Source organism: Ptychodera flava, chromosome 10 (genome assembly GCF_041260155.1).
Source record: "Ptychodera flava strain L36383 chromosome 10, AS_Pfla_20210202, whole genome shotgun sequence".
Taxonomy (NCBI): domain Eukaryota; kingdom Metazoa; phylum Hemichordata; class Enteropneusta; family Ptychoderidae; genus Ptychodera; species Ptychodera flava.
This window is the reverse complement of record NC_091937.1, coordinates 25494413-25518883: the sequence shown is the minus strand read 5'-3', so window position 1 is coordinate 25518883 and position 24471 is coordinate 25494413. Positions and strand designations below refer to the sequence as shown.

The window sequence follows — 24471 nt, the reverse complement described above, 5'->3', positions numbered from 1 at the left end:
CCTTGCCACCGGTGTTATTGTAACCATCATTTGAAATGCACGCTAGGTTGCTTATGTACCAGAATTCGTGACTCACTGAAAGCTATACGCAACTGTCAGTCGACACGCTTTTTACATGAGCGTTCTTTTAGTCAGCCCTCACCTGATATATTCAAGGATAGACAAGTGATAGACGGCGAGTTACACGATCCGAAAGAGAGCGAGTGTGAACTCTCGTGTTTGTTTAAGAACAAGGTTGGGCGTTAATGGTAAAGCTTTAGAAAATGAAATTAGGTCACATTCTAAATATAGACTTCTGGGTCTGATGATCACTTTGTTCAAATGCTGACAGAAGTACGTGTCGTGCCGTTGGGCACGACGATATTACTACACTGAGCCCCCAATACTCTTGAGAGAAAAATACATTAAAAAAGTGGCGTCACTTATTAACTCACTCGCCAGCTTTGATACTCGTCACACACTCAACAGCCTAACTTACTTTCGTTCAATTTTCCATATGACAAATTTCGAAAAAGAGGAAGTCACTGGAAACGTTGGGTTTGATGTTGTCCTTAATTGGCTATGCGTCCTTCGGTTTCTCTTAAAACATTTACAACCGCAATAAGGACTGTTTTCAATAGCTTTTCACCATGCTAGCGAGCTTCTAAGCTGTGAAACATAGGTCCTACACAAACTCAGTCTCCTCCAACGGTATTATCAAATAGATTATTCCATTCGCAGTTTCAAAATAAAACGTATAATTGTTGACGGCCCCAATAAAGTTTAAATTTTGGCCACACATACATGTATCTACCGTAACCTTGAGTAAATCTGCGAAACAAATAAGAATGTTTTGTTGACTACCTCGTCTGTGTGTCGACATGCCTAAGATCATAACCTCATGGTATCACGTGACTGAAGTGCAAAGTATCCCGCCTGCCCACGAACCCACAGTGAGTGTGTCCTACTCACGGTTACTGTTGTTCGACAGTAGGTCAAGATAAGCAAATGTTTACCGGACAAATTTCCTGCATTTTGATGACAACTCCCGGGCTGTGATAATTATCTCTTTAAATCGAACACAGTGTATGAAAAGGCCTAGTGTTAACTTCCGTGTGACACAGTCCATTCGTCCAAACGGACAAGAGGTAAGTTGACAATCATAATGATTTCAGCGATGACATTCAATTTTAACCAACACTATTTGTCATTGGTTCTGCCAGTCGATGACGCAGACCACGAAGTTTCATACATTTTCCGCTAACAAAGAACTTTGGATTTGTATTTAGCACCAAAAATGTATGTCTCTTTTTGTCTTATTTTAGTCGTAAACGCTTTAACAAGGAACACGGAAGTTTAGACATCACAGTGCTGGTTGTATTCCGACAACTCTATTTAACGACATAAGGCACAATGGCCGGCCATAAAATGTCTAGACAATGCTGCAGCTTCGCATGCACTTCTGCTTTGCGACGAGCAACTGAAACAGTCTGATATGAGTAAAAGTCTTCTCTTTGTGTCGAAATCGAGACATCAAGAACACATAGAGTTTTCTTGGGATTTAGGCTAATCGCAAAACCATTTTATCAGCACCAACAAACCGCCACTCAGAAAACTGGTTTTAAACAAAGCTGTTGAGCTTCAATGGTTCGGATAATGTTTGAATGGTATATCTAAATTTAATGTTTCTCCTTACAACTACTTTTCCTTCTTCTACAGGTGACTTTTAACTACATGGACCGTTTTGTAGGAAAATTGGTTAAGTCGCATTTCATGGTCTGTAAAACCAACTGACTTTGTCGACACAATTGAAATGGTAACTGAAAGGCACCGACTAAGACAAAAGCGTCAACGGAATATAGGCACAGGAGGAGTGACAAACAATATTTTAGCAGAATATGATCACTAGCCAAGTACGATGTTTTAACTTATTCAAATTCTACTGAACTTAATCATTGTTGTCAGGAATGTGACCGCGGACCCGGAATGTAACTGCATATCTCAAGATTTGAGTACAAGCTCTAAAATCGTCAACGAGACATGTTACACCAACTACCAAAACCAGGGTCTTACCGAATTTCCGGATACTATGTCGCGTTGTACAGATGTTTTGTGAGTATAAGCTACATTCAAGTATATTCATTTGAATTTTTGAATTGTTGTACGATTAACCAGGGTATTTTTACTCATAGACATCGCACTTAGATCGAGGTGTAAACAGTAATTACGTGTTTGCATACATTATTTCGCGGAAATTTAAATACTCTTTCCACAAGCAACTTTCTGTGTCCGCCAATTACGCTAATTAACAAAAGTTGTCTTTCTTTGGGTTCACTTTCGTCTTAAATTGGTTTTTGTTTGTTTGGGTATTCGTTGCCGATGCCGCACCGCAGAACAGTGCGTATATAGAAATCAATTACGTAGTATGTCCATAAATCGAGGCACACGCAAATTTTGGATGGATAACTACATTGAATTACATCGGTGATTGTATCTTAAACCCCATGCATGTTGGATCTAACCGTTTTAGTAGTAAATGGTTTGGGAGTTTTATACTCAAACCTTCTTCTCGTGTCAGTATCAAATTGGACATTATTTGTAAACTTAACTCTAATTAACAGTTTCAATTATTCAACATTAATTATAAGTGGTATTTCGCTTCATCAAACATATATTTCCTACAGTGCGTTTGACCTAGGTACCGCAACTCAGCGTATTAGACGGACACAATCCACGTACAAAACAAATGATAAGCTTGGGTATGACAACACATTTGAAAGTCACCGACTCATTGATTAACCAGCATGGGGCAGCCGCTCTGTCTAGACTGAGGGATACACATTATCTACAATGTGTGGCTTTTTAGTTAGTTCCTGTTGAGAATACCTTCACCTCTTGAAATCTTAGCTGAAATTGTAAAAAAAATACCGTCAAGGACAGTGTGCTCACATTCGGTTTGAATTGGTAAATTCAAGAAATATTTAAACCAGAAAAACAAGAATGACAATTTAAAGCAAATGAGGTCTGCAACTGATGAGGTACTTGAGGTCATCTTTAGGAACATGCATATCAACTTCTATAGCAATAGGACAAGCAGATCCTACATACATAAGCAAATGTCAACAACAAAAAATAGACAGAGAAGGCTTGATAAAAAGAAAAGGTGGGAGTGGGTAAAAATGTACAAGGGATCTGGTAAAAAAGTAATGCTTCCTCATTAGTTTTCTATCCCCTACCCCCTCCTGAATATCAAATGTTCCACCCCTTGGTTGACCATGTTTACATAAGACCAGCTGGCACCGAATTCTGTATTTACAACTTTGGGATGTTTTAGTTAATGCTATGAGTGCTATCATTTGAACATAAACAGCACTTAAATCAGTCACAGATAGTGAAATGCCTTCCACTGTGGGGGGGGGGGGGTTACAACATCCGGAATTATCCTTGATCCAAATTCTCATCACTTCTTGTGTGTCTTACATGCAAAAGTTGCAAAATTTGGTTACAAAGCTATCAGACAAGTAATTTTGAGAATAAGTTTTCTTGACCAAAAATGACAAAATTGTCTTAAAAATACAAATTTGTATATTTCAGGACAATTTCCACATATCTAACTATTGTCATCTCTGGACATCTGTACACCAAATATAAAAGCTGTCTATCAAGGGCTTTAAAAAGAATATATTGACAAAAATTGCTCCAAAACAGTGATATTTCCAATTTTGTCATAATTTCAACAATTAGAAGGGTAACACCCTTGCAAACATCCAATCCAAATTTGAGAGCAATTGGGCCAGCGATTTCAGAGAAGAAGAAATTTTACTTAAAATGAGAAAAATAACCAAAAAATTTAGCAAAAATACAAATTTCAAGATATCTTCACAATATTCATTAAACTGATTTTGATCAACCTCAGCAGCCTGAATACCAAATATCAAAACTATCAGATTAGTAATTTTTGAATAAAAATTTTTGACCAAAAATTTGGAAAAAGAGCCCCAAAATTACAAATATGAAAATTTCAATTCAATTTGTATACACTTGACTACGGTCATCCTGAGGAACTTGTATACCAACTTTAAAAGCAATAAGATATTATGAAGAGGTTTCAGAGAAAACATTTTTTGACTAAAAACTGAAAAAATTACCCTTAAAATAGAAACATGCAAATTTCATCCCAAATTTTAAACACCTACTTTAGAATGCCTAAAGGAACCTGTACACCAAGTTTCACCCTATCTGACCAACGGTTACAGAGTTTTAGCAATTTGCAGGTTTTTTTCTTTTTTCCCCTCATTTGCATATTTTTGACACTGGCAAGTTCATTTGAACAAATTCACATCTCCACCCCTAGGTGCACCTGTACACCAAATACTAAGACAGTAGGTGCTACAGTTTAGCTGTTTTTGATGTGTGGACGTACATACATACATACATACATACATACATACATACATACATAACATACATACTACATACATACATACATACATACATACATACATACATACATACATACATACATACATATCCTACAGACAGACATGCAAATGGCACCTTACATTGGTATATCAAATGTGAGCTAAAAAAACCCAGTTACATTGTAGATCAAGTCTAGCCAACTGTGTATCTCTCAGTCCACACAGCGGCCGCCCGATGCTGGTTTATTGTAATTAATCATACGTTGGTGGCTTTGAAATGTGTCCGTGATACGCAAGCTAATCGTTTGTGTTGCAGGTGAAATTTGTTCGTCTCATGCGCTGAGTTCCGGTACCTAGGTGAAACGCACTGTAGGTGTGCTTGAGTATTTAATTTTCTAGAGTGAATCGACAACGTCATGCCTAGTAATTTATCCCCAGGAAAGAAACTGTTGAGGACACTGTTACTCAATATGTTATAATCCAGGACTTGTAGCTTAAATAATTCTACAACGCAGTGCTGCATTTGATGTCCATATAGTATTAGTGATCTTAAAGCTCCCAACATTAACAGCCGTGCGTCTATATTATTGTGTTAATCTTGTTAATAGTTCGTCTACCTTGAAAAATTATATCACGGGATGTTATTTTTCAAGCTTGTCCTTTTGTCCTTTTGGAGCAAATTTATCAGAGCGTATTGTCTGTTACACAAAGCATAAAGTAATGGGAAATCATGAAGTCGAAGTTTCAGTTAAGTTCATGTTGCCTTCATTATGAAGTATCACAATATCACCAATGGATCGTTCCTTTAATTTTTCACACTTTCAGAAATTTAACGAATAATGAAATCAAAAACATTGGGAGGATGGCGTACAATTGCTGATTCGGAACTTTTCAAAGATGCATACTATGTGAGTATTTATTATAAGAATTTCCATGCGAATCCTATATTCTTGTGTTATATTTAGTAAATATAGAGACATTTCTCTTATCACTGAATGAGAAATCACGTCACTATGTGTTTCGTCAGTACCTCAAAGATTCTCTTATAATATTGTAATCTCACCGAATATAGATAATCATTATACTTAATCGTCATGCATGTCGAGTAATAACATGTCACAGATTTCTTCTCCAATTTAATCTGTTTGTAATGAAAACTTCTGCGTATTAGGGATGTCGCATTAGACATAGACAGAGAGTTTGAGTCTTGTTTCACCTCCGAAAAAATCTTTTTTTTTTCGGAACATTTGAAGAATTCTTTGTTAAACATTCTCTCATTTCACTCTTTTTTCATATTGACGTACATGCAAAGCGCTAAGGCCGGGAATAGGTTCTAAATCTTTGAATTTCCGCCCATCATGACGCCATCAGTCACGTGCCAACAGTACACCGTTACTTGTTTATATTAAACATTAGATTCCTAATTTCGGTCGCGAGTTTACATGTGTAACTAAAAATACGAACCAGTACTCCGCAGAGCAGGTGGAATTATGGTTTAATGGGGTGATAAAGCCCGACTTTTGGATAAATTGAGAGTTATGAAGATGGAAAAGTGATTGCAGCATTTTTACGATTCAACGTTCACAGTCGTCAGTTTAAGTTCTTAGGTAAATGCGAGTGGAACTCGATACATAACAAATAAAAAGTACTCTAGGTACTAAACAATCAAACTTCAGTGAATGAAACAAACTGTGGTGCATGTGCTACGACACCAGCGTGGCAAACACCAAGTCTCTACAACCCTGCATACCTTATAGAAAAATAGATCAAGTATTAATAACCTACATAGAATCGCAGATATCGTGTCGTGTGTGTGCCATAAAATGTTATAGTGAAAGGGTCAACGTTATGTCATGTGATAATATAGTGAACGATGTAAACAAAGCTACCTGAGCAACGGTATTTCTTTATTCATGTGTTTTCGTATCTTTGGAATATTCACCAAATCGTCAGTGACACAGAAAAGTGCAAATTACAGTCACGTATATCTACTGGTTCTATTACAGTATCATTCTACTGGACATTTACACAGACCCTTCCCTAAGCCTGGCTTAAACTTGTGGGTGGGAGTAATCGTAGTGGAAAATGTCCATAAATTTGTCGTTTTGTCACCAATCTATCAAACTTAATGAATGAAAGAAGAATACAACTTCATTGTTTGTAGTAAGATGGTATAAAAATTAAATTATTGAGTATTTGTATCTTGCAGGATACTGACAAACAATCCATTAACTGTACCTGTGAGTTAATGAAATTAAACATTTTAATGAGAAAGAGGAACGACTTTACAATTATCGATGCGGTATGTGCGTCACCAGCTATAGTGGAAGGAAGGTTGTTAGAAGATGTATGGAACGAGTTAGATTGCCAAGGTGCTGATGTTTTCAACATGTCTCGATTTAAAATAAATTTATTAGAAGTTATCCTTTTCTTTCGAATAATACAGGGTTAGTCTTCAGATCGGAAATATTTTTCATCACTTGGCCTGTACGGACAAAATATTGCGATAGCTCTTGCCAACATTGTCGGTCACCACCATTGCTGATTGCAAAGCTTGGGTCATCGTTGTAAATATGACACAGAATATAGCTTTACATGGCAATACTTACAACAGTTATTTTACTCCGTAATGTCATCATTTACTTATTATTTTCAGGTAGTGTGCCTACATTATCCTGATTTCCACTTAAATCTTGTTTTTATGAAGAGGTTTATATAAAATGTAAAACTCTGTAATCGGATTTTAAACTAAACACAGATTATTGAGCTGGTATTCTAATTGTAAGATAACCTTGCATTAACACCTACTGTTACTGAAATTTTGCATTTTTTGTAGAATTCCTCTGGTATGGAGAAGATGAATTATACTACTTCGTGAATAAATCAAACGACTGGGAGAGTGCTAACAGTAAATGTAATAGCACAGCCAGTCGTTATGGATTGAAAGGACATTTAGCTATGCTTAAATCACTAGAGGCTATGGGAAACATTACAGCTCATATCAGGAAGCATTCAAACCTTTCTGATCCTGGGGCAGTAAAGTACTGGGTCGGTTGCAATGATTTTAACAAAGAGGGCGCTTTTCAATGGATTGACAACTCGCCTGTCAATAGTACTCTTTGGAATGGTACAAATCCAAACAACAAAACCTGTTGTAAAGGCTCACGTGACTCTCAAGATTGCTGTCAGTTATGGTGAGTAGTCTGATATAATTCATGCTACTGGAATAGTACAACTTGAAAAGGCATTATGAATTATTGTTTTAGTAATGTACAATCCAATTTTCCGTCGCGCATTTATCAAAATAAATATTGTAAAATATAAGTATTTGTGCGTTTGCAGTTGTTTTTTGGAATGATTTACATACACAGGCATAACATTACAACTGCAGAAGCAAAAGTTGAAATAAGCCTTCGATGTTTTACGTTTAACACCTTAAAATATATGAAAATAAATGTGTAAATTATGATAAAAACCTTAATTTTGTATTATAGGTACAGTAGAGAAACTAATAGAATTGAGTTAGATGACGCATGCTGTCACAGAAATAAGGCGGGTGTTTGCCAAGTAGGTGAGTCATTCGTTTATTTTGATCCGCTTAGTTTTCCCGCACAATGTGCAGTAAATTTTAGAGGGGTTGAGTCAAAGAATCAGAGAGAGAGAGAGAGAGAGAGAGAGAGAGAGAGAGAGAGAGAGAGAGAGAGAGAGTGAGAGAGAGAGAGCTCTTATCTACAAGCAGTGTTCGGGTAATTTATCCATTCACAATCGGGGGATACCTTTTTACATCTGCTTCATAAACTGTTTGTCATTTCACACTTCAATTTCAGTCAATTAAACTTTGCAAAATGATGTAAGGTGACTGAATGACAACATAAATTGCGTCATTGAAGCAATTATTAGTTGGTAAACGCCCATATGCATGTGTTCGACTGTAATTTAACATCTCATGTCAACTTTTTAGGTTATGTTGAAATTCCCTACCAGACATCCAACTGACCCTCCAGACCGTTGCATATCATCAGTTTCGTATACGTCATCTCAGCATCAAATTACTCTTATACTCTTGCTGCTGGAACTGGGTAAGTATATATCGTGTCCATTTATTGCGTGGCACTGCATATACTTGTGTACGCAACTCTGCGTTCTTACGGTAGCTTGAGAACGAAATCTTTTACACAAATAATATCTCAAGTTTATACTGATATCAGGTAACACTTGTTGTTCTGTGTATCATTGAAACGCGAAATATATTCTCAATCCAGGGAGAAAATTTGCACCATCCCTTTCGATCGCCTCGTATCCTTGTGGAGCACACGACATTTTCGATGAATTGTGTCCACTTTGTACACCTGCGCTGGATCTTTTTATACATATGTCAATTAGTGATAACGTAAATGTGAAGATGGAATTAAAAAAATCCTTTTCTGAGGAAGCATATGAGAAAAGCTAAAGTAGCTTTTGCTTATAAACTCGTTTCTCTTGCACCACAGTTATACTGTTGACACAAGCAATATGCAACGACAGGTGAAATAATGACGACCACAGATGTGTTAGAAGGCCAAACTACTATAGTGACTTCTAATCCAGGGAAAACGACAGCAGCATGGGATTTCAGTTCTACTTTATCTACAACAAAAACCGCAACGGAAAACACACTCAACTTGTCAACTCGCTCACAGAATGACATGAGGCGGGTCAGCTGGAACGTTTGGCCAATGGGACAATTTCTCCAGGTGAGTGCAATATATATACAGTCCTATAGCAGTCGTGCCAAGACGTACTGTGTTAACTTCCAAAACATGGTGAGGAAAAGTCTTGAAATCTTACACATATTAGAAAGGATACTGATGGAAAAGTACACCCATGTTGATTTAATAGTAAACACATGACTCGCAGGCGTCCATTCAATTTCAGGGAATGACAGTGTCATTTATTGTTCAATACACAAATGCACAGTATCTCTTCACCGGTAAGCGTTTGCAACACTATGCAAAATTGGCACTAGGTGTTCACAAAGATGTTGACTTGGAGTACATTATGATTTCAGCGCGTCTGTAAGGGCTAGTATGGTGGTCACGTTGTCTAAACAAGTGATTTATACATAAAGACTACAGTCTCTACAAGTTCGAAACATATGATGCCATGATATTTGTCAAAGCGTCACATTTAATTTTACTCTTTGCAATTTATCTAATAATATTATCGTATGGTAACACATATATTTTGTACGTTATCACATGCTTTCCGCGCATCTGTAGCAAAGTATTTGAATATTTGTATATCAGGGCAAGCAAAGCAAGCGACAGAAATGTTAAGCAACCTAACATCGAGAGCGGACAATTTTGAAGAAAGCGATGTAAGTCTGTCGATCGATATTGTCGGTAATATTTTACAAAGTCAAGAAAATGGAACGGAGGTTGCTGTAGCCCGGGGAGTTCTGCAAACCGTGGACAACCTGTTAAGCGTAGATAATGATGTATTGCTGACTAGCCAGGGCAATCATAACTCCGCAACGCGGTGAGTAGTGCCTTCATTAAATTAAATATTAAAGTCTACGTGCCCTAGTAAATATCAAAGTCTCCATCGAAATCATAATATGTATACTATAGGTACCGTCTTTTAGGGTAAATTAATTTTATATATCGGCACCATACTAAATACTTTACTACATGAACTATAGAAAAGGATAATATCATGACTCGTTGCCTCCTAATAGCATTCTGTAATAATATTCATTAACACACTTTGCATGAGGCAATACTAAAATGTCCCCTCTGCAAGCACAATTGATGTAACACATCAATAATAGACAGCAAATGTTATATGTTGGTTTGGCAGGTAGAACTCGACATCAGAAAAATCTAAACTAAAATGTCAATTCTCGGACTCTTCGAAACTGTCATGGTGACATGTTGGAAAATCGTTTCTATATGCAACATATATGTAGTGTCCTTGTACCAATTAAAGATTACAGAGTGACTAATTACATAGTTCACCTGATCTTTATTATTGCTTCTAGCTGGCAGTGTTTATTCACTCATTACAAGTTCCAATACAACGGAAAAATATCAACTTTACAAAAATTAACAATCGTTGGATATTTTATGCAAAGGTAATTGAAGATCTCTCATAGAGTGACCGATCGTTTCAGCCATTATTAAAAACTCAAACAAATATATTGTGAAAACATTTGCGTTCTTATATTACAGACTTCTTCAGTCAGTAGAGCAACTTTCCCGGCTCATCGATCCTCGTAACGGGTCGGTTACCATAGAGACTGTGAATATACTACTGACAGTTGCAGAAGTAAATGTCACAGGGTTCAGGGTTTCTACTTCCCCGTGTCCACTTCAAGTCAGGTATGTCATAAATAAATGCAAAACAACTTACATATAATGCATACTAACGACGACTATAGAGCAAACCATTATCCTTATAACTTTTGCAGTAGTCACAAAATAGATCATTGAAGAATTCGCGTCCCAAAAATTAAGGGGAAACTAATTATTTGTTGTAACATTGCATTATATTCTATTTGTTGATGTGTTGTTTGCTTAAGTTTTGTTAATCTTAATTTTAAACTATCCCAAGCTTTTATTCAAACCCTCTCTTTCAACTAAAAACATGATTGGAACTAATTTGGGAGAATTGGTTCTTCATATTATTCAAATTCCTCAAAATTGTTAAGTGTCTAAACTTTATTAATGCAATATTACAAATTACTCGTAAAAACAAGAGTATTTCTTAAAAGAAAAGCAGATTAACTTACATTTGCAGATTAAACCGACATTACCTCACTATCCAATTTTCCCAAATAAGTTTCAATTGTCACAATGTTTGAAGTAGTGTTGTACTCTGACCTTAGGGGAAACGTAGCCTCAGTACTGGTTACCCGGACCGATTTTAGCTTTTCCAGATTATGAAGTTCAATGATTTTTCAAATTAAATAGATTTTAGAATTTGTCATAGCGTTCATAGTCTTAACATTAGTAGACTTTCTTTCTTCTAAGAGTAACAGTTTAATTGTCAAATTACTAAACGCAAGTTATAATTGATAGAACACCGAATACTGACTTCCTGGTATATTGCAGTTTCGAAATCGATGATTTGTGACGTGAATTGTTTACCATGACGTCCTGAAATTGTCTTTCTGATATAATCAGGCTTATGAGACAACCAGCCCTAGGTGCTATACGCATGATCGTGTTCTTTTTTATATATGTAGTCGTCTGCCAGATGATGATTTGTGTTATTAATTGTTTATCATAACCTACCGACATTGTCTTTATATACAATCGGTCTTATGAGACATTTTATGTGCTATACACATGGTCGTATTCTCTGTCGTTGGACATGTCTTAAAGGCACCACGAATGTAAGGAAACGAACTTTTTTTTTCGCAACGAAAGTAAGAATTTCCTGCCAGTTCCTTTTTTAGATTAAACGTACTGCGAATTTGGAAAGGTGTGATATTCCATTATATCAAAGTCAGATGTCCTCGTGGGAAATTACAGTGCTCAATGCTAAAGCAGCATTCTATCCGTATCGTAAACCAACGACCAAACAATGTATGTCCATAAGCAGTCTAATCACCAGCCAACCATTATTAAACACATACCTGACGCAATAAGCAAACGCATCTCAACAATATCTAGTGATAAGGGCATCTTTGATAAATATAAAGGTCAATACAATACGGTGCTTAAGACAAGCGGTTACACCGAGCAAATTCAATTCACCAAGACCAGCCAATCAGCGAAGAGAAGAAATAACAGGAAGCGTCATATCACGTGGTTCAACCCCTTTCAGCAAGAACGTGGAAACTAACATCGGCAGGAAATTTCTTCAACTTGTTGACAAATATTTTTTAACGGAGTCTAAACTTCACAAGATCTTCAACAGAAACACAATTCATAATCTTTACGGCCCTGATACGGGTTTTGCGGACCGAGGTTGTACGGCGGAAGGGCCCGAGCGTGATCCTGCTCGTTAAAATACACTTTCTCAGCAAAACATAAAGAGGAGACTATGAAGCACTTGTTTAAACCAATTTTGATCGAAATGAAATCGAACTGTCTACAATTTGCTTCAAAACTACGAGCGAAGTGCATAGAAACGGCTTCGCTGACGTGCTTTCGAATGGAATGTACGTGGATAGCAACGCGCGTAGCAACGACAACGAAAAAGTTCGAAAAAGCGCGCACACTACCTTATTTGGGCAAAGTGTGCCTGGGCGTGATACGGCAACTTATTACACACCTGTAAGAGCGCCTTTTCCCATAGGTTTACATGGGTACGTGAATCTAGGTATATGATAAAGTGAGTTATAGCTGTATGAAGAATATGGCAAGTATAATCAAATCGCACAATAAGAGGGTAATCACCGGAGATCAGCGTAAGGACCAACCAGCTGATTGTAATTGCAGGGTTAAGTCGGCATGCCCCTTGAAGGGTAACTGTCAAGTCAAAGGCGTGGTGTACAAGGCCAAAGTATCAACGGAGGACAACGCAGAGAGGGTTTACATCGGCCTCACTGATAACACCTTCAAGACGCGCTACACTAACCACATGAAATCGTTCCGTAACGAGAGATACAAAACAACACCGAGTTGTCAAAATTTGTAGGGAATTTAAGAAATAGGGGCCAAGTCTTTGACATTTCATGGTCAATCACTGATAAAGCATTGAGCTACTCTAACATGAACAAGAGATGTAATCTTTGTATATCAGAAAAGCTGCACATTATCAATGCTGACAAATCTACACTGTTAAACAAACGCTCTGAGTTGGTTTCAAAATGTCGCATGATGCATGAAACTTAAGTAATAGATTCTTAATAGATTCTTAAGTAATAGATTTCATTACTTTGTACTTGAAGTAATCTGTTTATATATATATATATATATATATATATATATATATATATATTTTATATAGATATATATATGTATATTCCCCTATGGTTCTATCAAAGCTCTCCTACCCTTCCCTCTCAGACCCCGTGTATCTCCCTTTCTCTCTCTTCGCTATGTCATGAATACCTACATTAAATGGGCTCAACTGCTTTGCTGTTTGTCTGATTCAATCGCAGAAAGCATGGCCGCGTAACTCTAAAACAATATTCTGTTATTTACAGAGCAACATTTTCAACGGGTCCAATGATTTGAGTGGGGACACCGAGATGTCGACGTCGATTGAATTGCCCCTATCATTATTTGAAAACGTTGGTGATTCAGATAAATCTCAAGTCGGTAATGCACAGTTTATTGTGTACAGGTCAAACACGTTTTTCAAGGTACATTATTTCACAATTTACGTTCATTTCCGTAATTGTATATATTATTGCATGAATACATGGGTGTACTATGTGCCCGGGAACAGGTGAGAATGTGCCTGACGCCTGGCGGGTAAATTGTCTCCTGCTGCGAGGGCACATAAATTTATGCATTCAGGCAATAATATTTTTATTACATGCCTCTTCACAGTTTACGCTCAATGGCTTTTAATTGCATGCAGGAAATTATAAAACAATTTACCATTATCGACCAGCATTAAACAGATTTAACGAAAGTCAAAATAGCAGTGCACTCACATCGAGGCATGGAAGAAAATTCAGCCATTTAATGTTCAGAGATGGATTTGACTGGGATAATGATATCTAGGACTGAATGCATGAAGGTAAAGAATCGTACTGAACAAGCCTGTTACCTAATGACATCATAATATATAAATATTAGTGTTCTCCCAGAAAAATTTCCTAGGGTATCGGGTAATTTGCATAAAATGAATGGCTTATTATTTATATAAGAGATTCATAACAACATCCAAACAATTGGTCTATTTACATAGGCGGTCGACAATAGAACTGTGCCTGCTTCAGTCCAGTCATAGCTGCAAGCATTGGAGATTTAACAATCATTAACTTACGGGAACCAGTGAAGATCAGATTAGCGAAGAATACATCGGTATGACTTTAATATTTTACATACAGTCTTGGTATTCGAGCTTTGCGCATTGATTTAGCATCGGTAGTACAATATATGATCCTGTTATTATTCACTTTCATATTCTTACTTTTCCCGTTGGCATTTTACGGATATTATATTAACTCGTTTATTTTATCAACAATTGACATTAACATCATGTATGATTACATCCGAATTTCTTCTGATCTTTACTCTCAGTATCGTACAATCAATGAGAGTTGCGTGTTCTGGGATTATAATCTAAATGGTAGGGTCGCTTTATTCTCTTCAAACTTTCTTTAATTAGAGTGCTTTGTGTAATTCTTTCTACATCAATAATACGTCAGTCATAACACAGAACACTAAAGTCAAAGTAGCAAAACATTAAGGAAAGTGATTACGAGTGTAACTTGATACATTTATCGTATTGCAGCACAAAAGGTGTTTTTTAGACATGAATTCATTTTGTTACAAAAGGCAGAGATCGTTTCTTCCCTGTGTATAAAGAAGGACTGTGTCTAGCGCCTTCAATGGCCACATAATAGCATAATGACATGTCAAGACCATATCCAGAAACACGATATATGGTAATAATACCGCCGATTATCACGAGGTCAAGAGACAACTCAAGTGTTATCATAATTTTATGGGCTTCCATCATTAGTTTCCACATTAAAAATATTTTTAGACGATGAAAACTGTGATTTAAATATCTTGTTGATATCGGAGTGATTTTGTTCAAGAATTCAATGTAGGCTATTGAGTATTTTACTGAATATACGAACATACATTTGAGCTGCCTCCAGGTGGGAGCGGTGCCTGGTCCGGTGAAGGCTGCGCTATCTCCTCGGAGGAAAATGAAAACAACAGCGTTATGTGTGAATGCGATCACCTAACGAACTTCGCCCTCCTTGTCGTAAGTATATATATTATAGCCCAAACATGGGACTATATGCCCGAGGGTAGGTGACCATTTGCCCGACGTAAGGAGGGCAAATGGTCTCCTGCCCCGAGGGTACATAGTCCCTTGTTTGGGCTATAATGTTTTTATTACATGCCTCTCTTACTCAGTTTGCACCAGAAATATTAACGTTTATTGGCAAATTATAGTCAAATGCTTCATTTTCATTTTAGACGAAAACGGTTAGAAAAAGGAGATTTCCATCATCGAATGGCGCATTGTGGTTTGTCAATATTTTTATGCGAAATTTTCCAAAAACGGATTTTCTGTGCAAAACATGAAATTTCAAGACTTTTACATCAAAAAATTTTCAAGTTGAAAATAGTTCCGGTTCACTTTCAGTCCAGTGATGACTATGCGGCCCGCGACGTCGTCGGCGAGTTACCAATGAATCCTATGGAGCGCGCGACGTTCGATATACGAGGCATGTAATAAAGGCAAATGCTGACCAGTTGGCTCTGATTTCCTTAAAAATATCTCCAGTTTCTCGTCATTTATCATTTTAACTGACAAAATTTCACCCGTGCAACGAGATAAAATATCACGATCAGTATCCTATAAACAAGTAACAAGAATATAAAAAACAATATTGTGCCGTTGGGCATTGTATTTTGTATCGAATTCCCGTCAGCAATATATTCAAAATATGTTAATTTATGTAAAATACTCAATTTTGTGTGTACGATTCCTCTAAAATAAAGCAAAATGGGAGCACTACCTTCCTGTCATCGTATTTCTAGTCACCTCACTGCTACCTTAAACACAATGCATGTACAAAGAAAAGGACAGAATTCTGAATCGCCTTAATAAACAGTGTTTCAGAATTCAAGTCTAATAAATCACACTCTATATTTTAGTAACACTAAACAAGACACTGTTCTTCAGTTGGCGTTATGTTTTATGTATTCATATCAGGACATCTATAATGAAGGATATCAACATCGACTCGTCCAATAAGAAGGCTTATCCATAATTTCATACGTTGGCTGTATGGTATCTTTAATAGCATTGGCTACGACGCTCGTTACCCTGTTTGCTTACAAGTAAGAAAACCTAACATACATGAAACAATGTTTCATCGTGTTGTCATACAAAGTTTATTTAATTACGCCGTGTTCAACATCAAATAAGAGGAACAACATGGATGTTCAAGTTCTGACATTTCATTATAATGTGAATTCAAACGTCGTTTATATCCAGTTTTGTATAAACAGAAACACAATGGTATTGAGTTATGAGACCTTCTTTTGTTCGTCCTAGGTACTCTCTAGTTCACTTGTTCCTTGGGCTAAACATTTCTTCAAGCTATCACATGAAAGGATGCTAAAGACTAATAAATATCATGATAATATCTAACAATATTAATATTTCCATCCTGTGAATCAAACGTTGCCTCCTTGACTAAGAGTAAATATGAATTCGTTGTACAGCTTTCGAATTTGTAAAGTGTGATTCCTTTTTATTTTTACACAGAAAAACAAAGGACAAAGCTACGAAGATTTTACTGAATTTATGCTTTGCACTCTTCATGGCCATGATGATGTTCCTGATTGGATCATATTCTACTGATTTTACACCAATCATACCGGAGCTCTGTATCACTGTTGCTGTTTTGTTACACTATTTCCTATTGGCTGTCTTGGCTTGGATGGCGCTAGAAGCGGTGTTGCTGTACCTGCTGCTCGTCAAAGTCTTTAAACATACATCAGACGGTTGATGGTGAAGTTCTGTCTGGTCGGTTGGGGTATGTATGAGTTCCTAACAGGTAACCATTTTAAGTGGATACAAGGACCACTAAAGAGCTCTAATCCTGTACAAATCATTTGTATGCGTTATCTAAGCAGCCTGTCCAAGTTATATAATCTACATGTAAATGCATGTGCATAAGTTTCATATTAATCTACCGTGTGACCAGAGCTGAAAATGACGTGTTCAAAAAGTGTTTCAAACAAATACGATTTCTTAAATTTGTACAATCGGAATGCAACGTGTTACGAGTTTATTTCTATAACACAATTGGAACTAATTTGGGATAATGGATCATGAAGTAATGTAGGTTTAATCTGCAAATGTAAGTTCACCTGTCTTTCTTTTTTCATTAAGTTATTCACTTGTTTTTATGAGTAGTTTGTAATACAGCAACATGTAGTTATAGGACACCTAACAATTTTGAGAAATTTGAAAATATGAAGATTTCATTCTCCCAACTTAACTGCCAATTAATGTCCAGTAAAAACATCAAGTAGGTCTGCTCAGTTAGTACTTACAAATAAGATGCTCAATCGCCACAAAAGAAAATCAGCTAACCTATCGACGAGAATCATTTTTAAATAATCACTATGTCTCTTATGTCTCATTTAGTCGTGTAGTATTTTGTTATGATTGTTATTTGTATTTATAGGTGTACCGTTAGTCGTTGTCAGCGTTACTTTAGCGATCGACCTCAACAACTATGGATACAACAACACCATGTAAGTTTAGATTTATATACTTCATACAGCGAAAACGGAGTAAGCGTGGACTCTCTCTTGTGCCGAGCAACAAAATAAACGCAGCCACTGACGTTTTTTACGGACAATGTAGCAAATGCCATATAATTTTTTTTTATTGAAAGGGCGTGCTGGCGTGACCAGGACTTACTTTTTCTGAACGTGTTGATATCATCATGGATTGTCAGACAAATATGTCCATATGTAGGACAAAAGCTAAACAAAACTGGGAAAAAGTTAAATTTCGACATCATCAGAAACTGAAGCGAGGGTTTTCCATCTTGTAAAAAATAACTGACCGCTGAAAACGGATAGTGTCTATTTAAAAACAGGTTTAAGGATAGTCGCAGGTTTGTCATTTGGGCAGAGGAGTCGGTCACACAGTCAATGACGGTGTGCTCGCTGTCCTCGGAATTTCATTTGGACATTTATAATAAACGTGTGGTGATGAATGTGCAATCGAATGATATGGATAAAGTGTATAATACTGGCAGCACATAGCAACAGTCTTTCTTGAGGTGCTTGCTGCGTTGTTTGTTATGTTGATGATGCTTTCGATGAAGCCGCACCAGCTCGATTGACCAAGGAAGAAAGAGCCGATGCAGACGCAGGAAACCGTCCGCCGTTCAAGCTCTTTCTGTATGCAAGATTTCCGTACTTTTGGTTTTATTCTGAACTCATCATGAGGAACTTTCTGTTACATAAGAATACAATTCATTCTTTCTTTGATTTGTGGGATGGATTGAATAGAGGCGGTGTGCCTTTGACGACGTTTAGTTTGTGGTTCTGTCTGCATTATTATTATTTTGTTGCTCGACACTGTAAATGATGACTTGTCGACAATGCCAAACAGTAAAATGAATGAATGAATGAATGAATGAATGAATGAATGAATGAGATGAATGAATGAATGAATGACTTGTCGACAATGTCAAACAGTTATATGAATGAATGAATGAATGAATGAATGAATGAATGAATGAATGACTTATCGACAATGTCAAACAGTAAAATGAATGAATGAATGACTTGTCGACTATGTCAAACAGTAAAATGAATGAATGAATGAATGAATGAATGAATGAATGAATGAATGAATGAATGAATGAATGAATGAATGAATTTTTTCCCATTATAGATGCTGGTTGTCAAGGTACCCGTTCTACGGTGCATTTCTGGCTCCGTTGTGTTTGGTTCTCATCTTCAACTCGATCATCTACTGTCTCGTCGTTTACCAAATATGTGGACTCAACTCCAAAGCGATGACTGCAAACGAAAGGTACAGTTATCTGGCACAGTTGAGGGCAGCAATTGGGTTGATGGTACTACTCGGGCTTACGTGGGTGTTTGCATTTTTCGCCGTTGGTCAAGCAAGTCTTTTGTTCAACTACCTGTTCGCCATATTCAACAGTCTGCAGGGGCTGTTCATATTTGTCTTCCACTGTGCGATGAAGGCGGAAGTCAAGGCGGGCTGGAAAAAGACGTTCTGTCGATGTATGGTGGCCAGACACCGAGCAGCAGGTTAGTACTCCGTTAAAGCATAACACTTCCCATATGTTTGTCTTGAATTGAAAAAAGAACTCCTTAGAATGAAACAGATACCCATATATTGTGTTAAAACTACTAGGAACAAGTCATTGACAATGACATAGTCCCCACTTGTAATAGGAGTATTAGTCTTGATGGGGCAGGGAAATGAGGTCATTAAGAAGTATCACTGAAGTGTATATGTTCAGATCTATGGACACATAGGTTTATGTCATTGTTCCCAATTTGAAACAAGAGGCATGTCTAAGTTATGGTTCTAAATCGGGAAAAAAGATCAGACCTCTAGCTGTATTGGCCAGCCAAGAAATACATATGTGCATAATAAATGAGGTACAAGATGTGACATCTTAAGGTCTATTATCCTATCAAAATTGAAGCGTAAAGAACTTGTTGTTGCTGACTTATGCATATATATGCATATTCAAGGTCAAAGGTCATCAAGGTCACGTGACATTTTGAAAAAAAAATTGTATCGCTAATTAATCCATATATGCCAAAATTCAGACCTCTAGCTCTACTGGCTTGCCCACAATTATATATAGGCATAATTAACAAGGTAAAGCATGTGTTGTCATAAGGTCTCCAATCCTACTAAATATAAAGGACATAGCACTTGTGGTTACTTATTTATTGACATAATCGTGTATTTTAGGTAAAAGGTTATCAAGGTCACGTGACATTTTGTCAAAAAATTTCTATCCTATAGTCTATCCCTATATACTAAAAATCATACATTTACCACTATTGGCTTGCTCAAAATTAGATATGCACATAATTAATGAGGTACAATATGTGGCGTCATAAGGTGTCTCATCATACCAAATATGAAGGGTGTAGCACTTGTGGTTCCTGAGTTATGGACAAATATGTATATTTGAGGTCAAAGGTCATTGAGGTCACGTGACATTTTGTCAAAAAATTGTATTGCTAAGTTATTCCTACATACCAAAAATCAGACCTCTGGCTCTATTTGCTCGCTCAAAATTAGATATGCGCATTATAATGAGGTACAATATGTGGCGTCATAAGGTGTCTCATCATACCAATATGAAGGGTGTAGCACTTGTGGTTCCTGAGTTATGGACAAATATGTATATTTGAGGTCAAAGGTCATTGAGGTCACATGACATTTTGTCAAAAAAATTGTATTGCTAAGTTATTCCTACATACCAAAAATCAGACCTCTGGCTCTATTTGCTCGCTCAAAATTAGATATGCGCATAATAATGAGGTACAATATGTGGCGTCATAAGGTGTCTCATCATACCAGATATGAAGGGTGTAGCACTTGTGGTTCCTGAGTTATGGACAAATATGTATATTTGAGGTCAAAGGTCATTGAGGTCAGGTGACATTTTGTCAAAAAATTGTATTGCTAAGTTATTCCTATATACCAAAAATCAGACCTCTAGCTCTATTTGCTCGCTCAAAATTAGATATGCGCATAATAATGAGGTACAATATGTGGCATCATAAGGTGTCCCATCATACCAAATATGAAGAGTGTAGCACTTGTGGTTACTGAGTTATGCACAAATATGTATATTTGAGGTCAAAGGTCATTGAGGTCAGGTGACATTTTGTCAAAAAATTGTATTGCTAAGTTATTCCTACATACCAAAATCAGACCTCTGGCTCTATTGGCTCGCTCAAAATTAGATATGCGCATAATTAATGAGGAACAATATGTGGCGTCATAAGGTGTCCCATCATACCAAATATGAAGGGTGTAGCATTAGTGATTACTGAGTTATGGACAAATATGTATATTGGGGGTCAAAGGTCACCAAGGTCACGTGTCATTTTGTCAAAGTGTCTGAGATATCAGCGTGAACGGATGGACTCACATGGATGGACTCACGGACTGACATGACCCAATCTATGAGCCCCCTGGACTTTATCTGTGCGGCTGACTCGCAGCGTGTTTGCAAGGTTATATCTGATTGGTCGATTGTCACTATTCACAGCAACTTAGGGAGTTTATTTGTATTATTTAATTGTAACGGTAAGATTCTCCCAACCAATTGGATAACAGCTTCGAAATCGCTGCAAGTCGCCCCTATCTGTGGGGACTAAAAACTGTGTCACTGTATCCTTTTTGCAATATGAATACGATGAGAAACTAAATTTTTATTTTTCTTGGCCTTATACATGGGAGTCTATGGACTGCCTTATACATGGGAGTCTATGGACTGCCTTATACATGGGAGTCTATGGACTGCCTTATACATGGAGTCTATGGACTGCCTTATCATGGGAGTCTATGGACTGCCTTATACATGGGAGTCTATGGACTGCCTTATAAATGGGAGTCTATGGAGGGGAAAACTAGAAAGTCCTCTAACACGGCCAAATTTGATCGCATTGTGATCGACGTGCATCTGTATGAGGTAGGGTACTATCCTTGTACCAAGTTTGAACGAAATCGCTCCAGGCGTCTCTGAGATATCTGCGTGAACGGACAGGCGCACGCACGCACGGACGGACGCACGGACGGACGGACGCACGGACATGACCAAACCTATAAGTCCCCCGGACGGTGTCCGTGGGGACTAAAAATCGCTCAAAATGTTTCCTGTACTAAAGCCCGTGCCCCGCGGGGGGGGGGGGGGTTAAATTGAACAGTTATTTCATTCGAACATGATATTTTGCAGGTGACACCGATGCCTGGACTAGTTCTTCAACGGCTTAAAATACCAAATGAATAATACTGAAGACATCGAGATTAAACTTGGTAAGTGTTCAACTGTCCGATAAAATGCATAAGGAATGTAAATTACGTAACCAGTGAAGGTACATGTATTTTGGATGACAAGCTTAACCAAATAGTGCTCTTAGGAAATACTGCAATGAATCTATTTGTAAAATTTTAATATGTATATAATATGCATTAAAGGGACTATTTTTAAATCTCGACTTCAGGCAGGTTTTCGTTTCAATCCTAGCATTATCGCTCATGTTATGTTTGATATAAACTTGAGAATGACAAGAGCGATTAGGACATTGAAAACGTAGGCTAGTAACAGTAGACGGCACAGTATGTATAGAGGCTTGATATCAAAATCATCTGTAATTATACGTTACTGCTGCCACGACTACTACTTCTAATATTGATTAAGTTACTGCTGATGTTGATGGTACTTTTTCAGCTTCCAGTATATAATGAATGATACTTCTCGTTTCCAGATGCATTGACTACATCGGTAGAGCAAACGGACCGTGACAACGAACAAACGATGTCAACCTTCAAAGGACACTCGCCTTAGCATGATAAATGATCAGGACCTCCTTTTTGACTTAGTGAAGTGTTTTCGGACCATCCTTATCCATCCTTAAACAACACAATCATTTTATCAATAATATTTGTTTTGTTTCGATAGTCTCGTTCTCCAGATTGTTGAGATGTTATTTGAATCCTGGGCCTTGTGAAATTGCTGTCAGCGGCTTCAATACATTTCAATACATTTCATAATCGGAAATGCTATAACGTCATTAATGATATACCTCAATCTAAGTTTCGGAGGTTGTATATTTTCATGTATTTTCTTACATTTTTTGTTCGGTCTGTAAAATAAAATTTCACTTTCTTCATATGAAATGATATCAAAATGCCTAGTGTTCATTGACGAACTAACCGTTACAGTTTCCAAGTTTCCCCACTGTATGTCTTTCAGATCTTTCCCTGTCGGTCCCTATTTATATCTCTCCCTCTTTTCCTCATTATATATATATATATATATATATATATATATATATATATATATATATATATATATATATATATATATATTATATATATATATAAAGTTATTGCCTCAAAGAAAAGTGGTATGACAATATACACAATCTATGAGGAATCTAATATTTCGTTCAGGTGTGATTAAACAAGTCGGCAGGTATCATTAGGAAGCTATTGAACAACGCCCTCTAGAATCATGTACGACCTCTCATATACTCTCCCGTGCAACAGAGTACGAACAAATCAAGGCGTAACAGCACAGTAACCTATCTGTCTGGACATTTCCAAAGTTGTCGCCAACAACTCACTAATGAAAGGAGCGCAACTATGTTAATATGCTCTTTCAGTGAAAATGGAAAACATCTCTGCCTTGTGACCACCAAAAAATCAACTTCCAAATTTCGTTTTGAAAACGGTTCTCGCGTAGTGTCTTCCGTTGGTCTTGTACTGAATATAGCGAGTGAATTTCTTTGCCGGAGAAGCAAAGCAATTTTCTGAAAAATTGAAGACAATCACGTCAGAATCAGAAATGTTTGGCGAGATTGAAGTGGATCTGTCTGTCGACATACTTGGTCACATTGTACAAAGTTACGACAGTGGAACTGATATAAGTGTTGCTATAGATGTGCTCCAAACAGTGGATAACCTATTAGAAGACGTCGACGATGAGGCATTTATTAGCGGACAGAAAAATCACAGTGCTGCTACTAGGTAAGTTACCTTAAAACATTGTTTTTCTGAAACACGGATTCGCCGCCTGAGGGCGTTGTACGTTCTGAAACACAAATGGAAAAGCCTCTGCACTGCTGTTTGCGAGAACCTTTCTGCAGAGTATGGTCTAACATTACTACAAGCTGCAATTTTATGTACTGAAATATAAATGAAATATCAAACTGAAACCACTGAACTGCCATTTTGATTGTTGAGTTAATTGGTTATCATGTAAATGCGACCCGAATACAGAGCACATGAAACAGGGAATGAAATTAGTAAGCAGAGACCAACTACGCGATTGAACATTTTACAAAGGTTAAAATAAACGGTTTAGTTATCGTATATAAGACGCCAAACAGGGAAACATGACTTAACTTTATCCAAAATTATTACGTGCTGAATTGCTAGAAACCATATATTGTTATCATGAAATAACTGGGTGCAGCGATTTGAATGCAATGAAAGTGATACACTTAGAGCTGTCACAATACTTAACCTAAGTATAAATATAGTAAATTGATTTCTTCAGCACACAAAACTTTAAAGATGAGCACTCAATGACTTTTCCTTTAGATGATTTCACCGCTCTTTATTGCACTGAGGTGAAGATGTTCGATTTTAAAAAACTCAAACTGAGTGATTGAAAACGTTAAAA

At 37.0% G+C, this 24471-nt stretch overlaps 3 protein-coding genes across 3 annotated transcripts in view; all 3 read left to right on the top strand.

Moving 5' to 3' along the window:
- The window catches only part of LOC139142340 (adhesion G-protein coupled receptor G6-like), a 50342-nt gene that overhangs the window by 19627 nt on the left and 6244 nt on the right, over nt 1-24471 (top strand). The gene's annotated exons all lie outside the window — the stretch shown is intronic.
- Nucleotides 878-8396, top strand: LOC139142932 (echinoidin-like). Its single transcript, XM_070713128.1, has 7 exons — nt 878-1127; nt 1699-2091; nt 5226-5308; nt 6610-6772; nt 7237-7594; nt 7895-7971; nt 8362-8396. Exons 3-7 carry the CDS (start codon nt 5240-5242, stop codon nt 8394-8396), a joined length of 702 nt encoding a protein of 233 aa, XP_070569229.1. The 5' UTR covers nt 878-1127; nt 1699-2091; nt 5226-5239.
- LOC139142343 (adhesion G-protein coupled receptor G2-like) lies at nt 8387-22963 on the top strand. Its single transcript, XM_070712258.1, has 14 exons — nt 8387-8479; nt 8891-9133; nt 9686-9917; nt 10610-10759; nt 13537-13695; nt 14250-14365; nt 14585-14633; nt 15172-15281; nt 16242-16369; nt 16800-17070; nt 17728-17797; nt 18954-19336; nt 22018-22097; nt 22550-22963. The coding sequence occupies exons 10-13, from the start codon at nt 17043-17045 to the stop codon at nt 22053-22055; spliced, it is 519 nt and encodes a 172-aa protein (XP_070568359.1). The 5' UTR covers nt 8387-8479; nt 8891-9133; nt 9686-9917; nt 10610-10759; nt 13537-13695; nt 14250-14365; nt 14585-14633; nt 15172-15281; nt 16242-16369; nt 16800-17042; the 3' UTR covers nt 22056-22097; nt 22550-22963.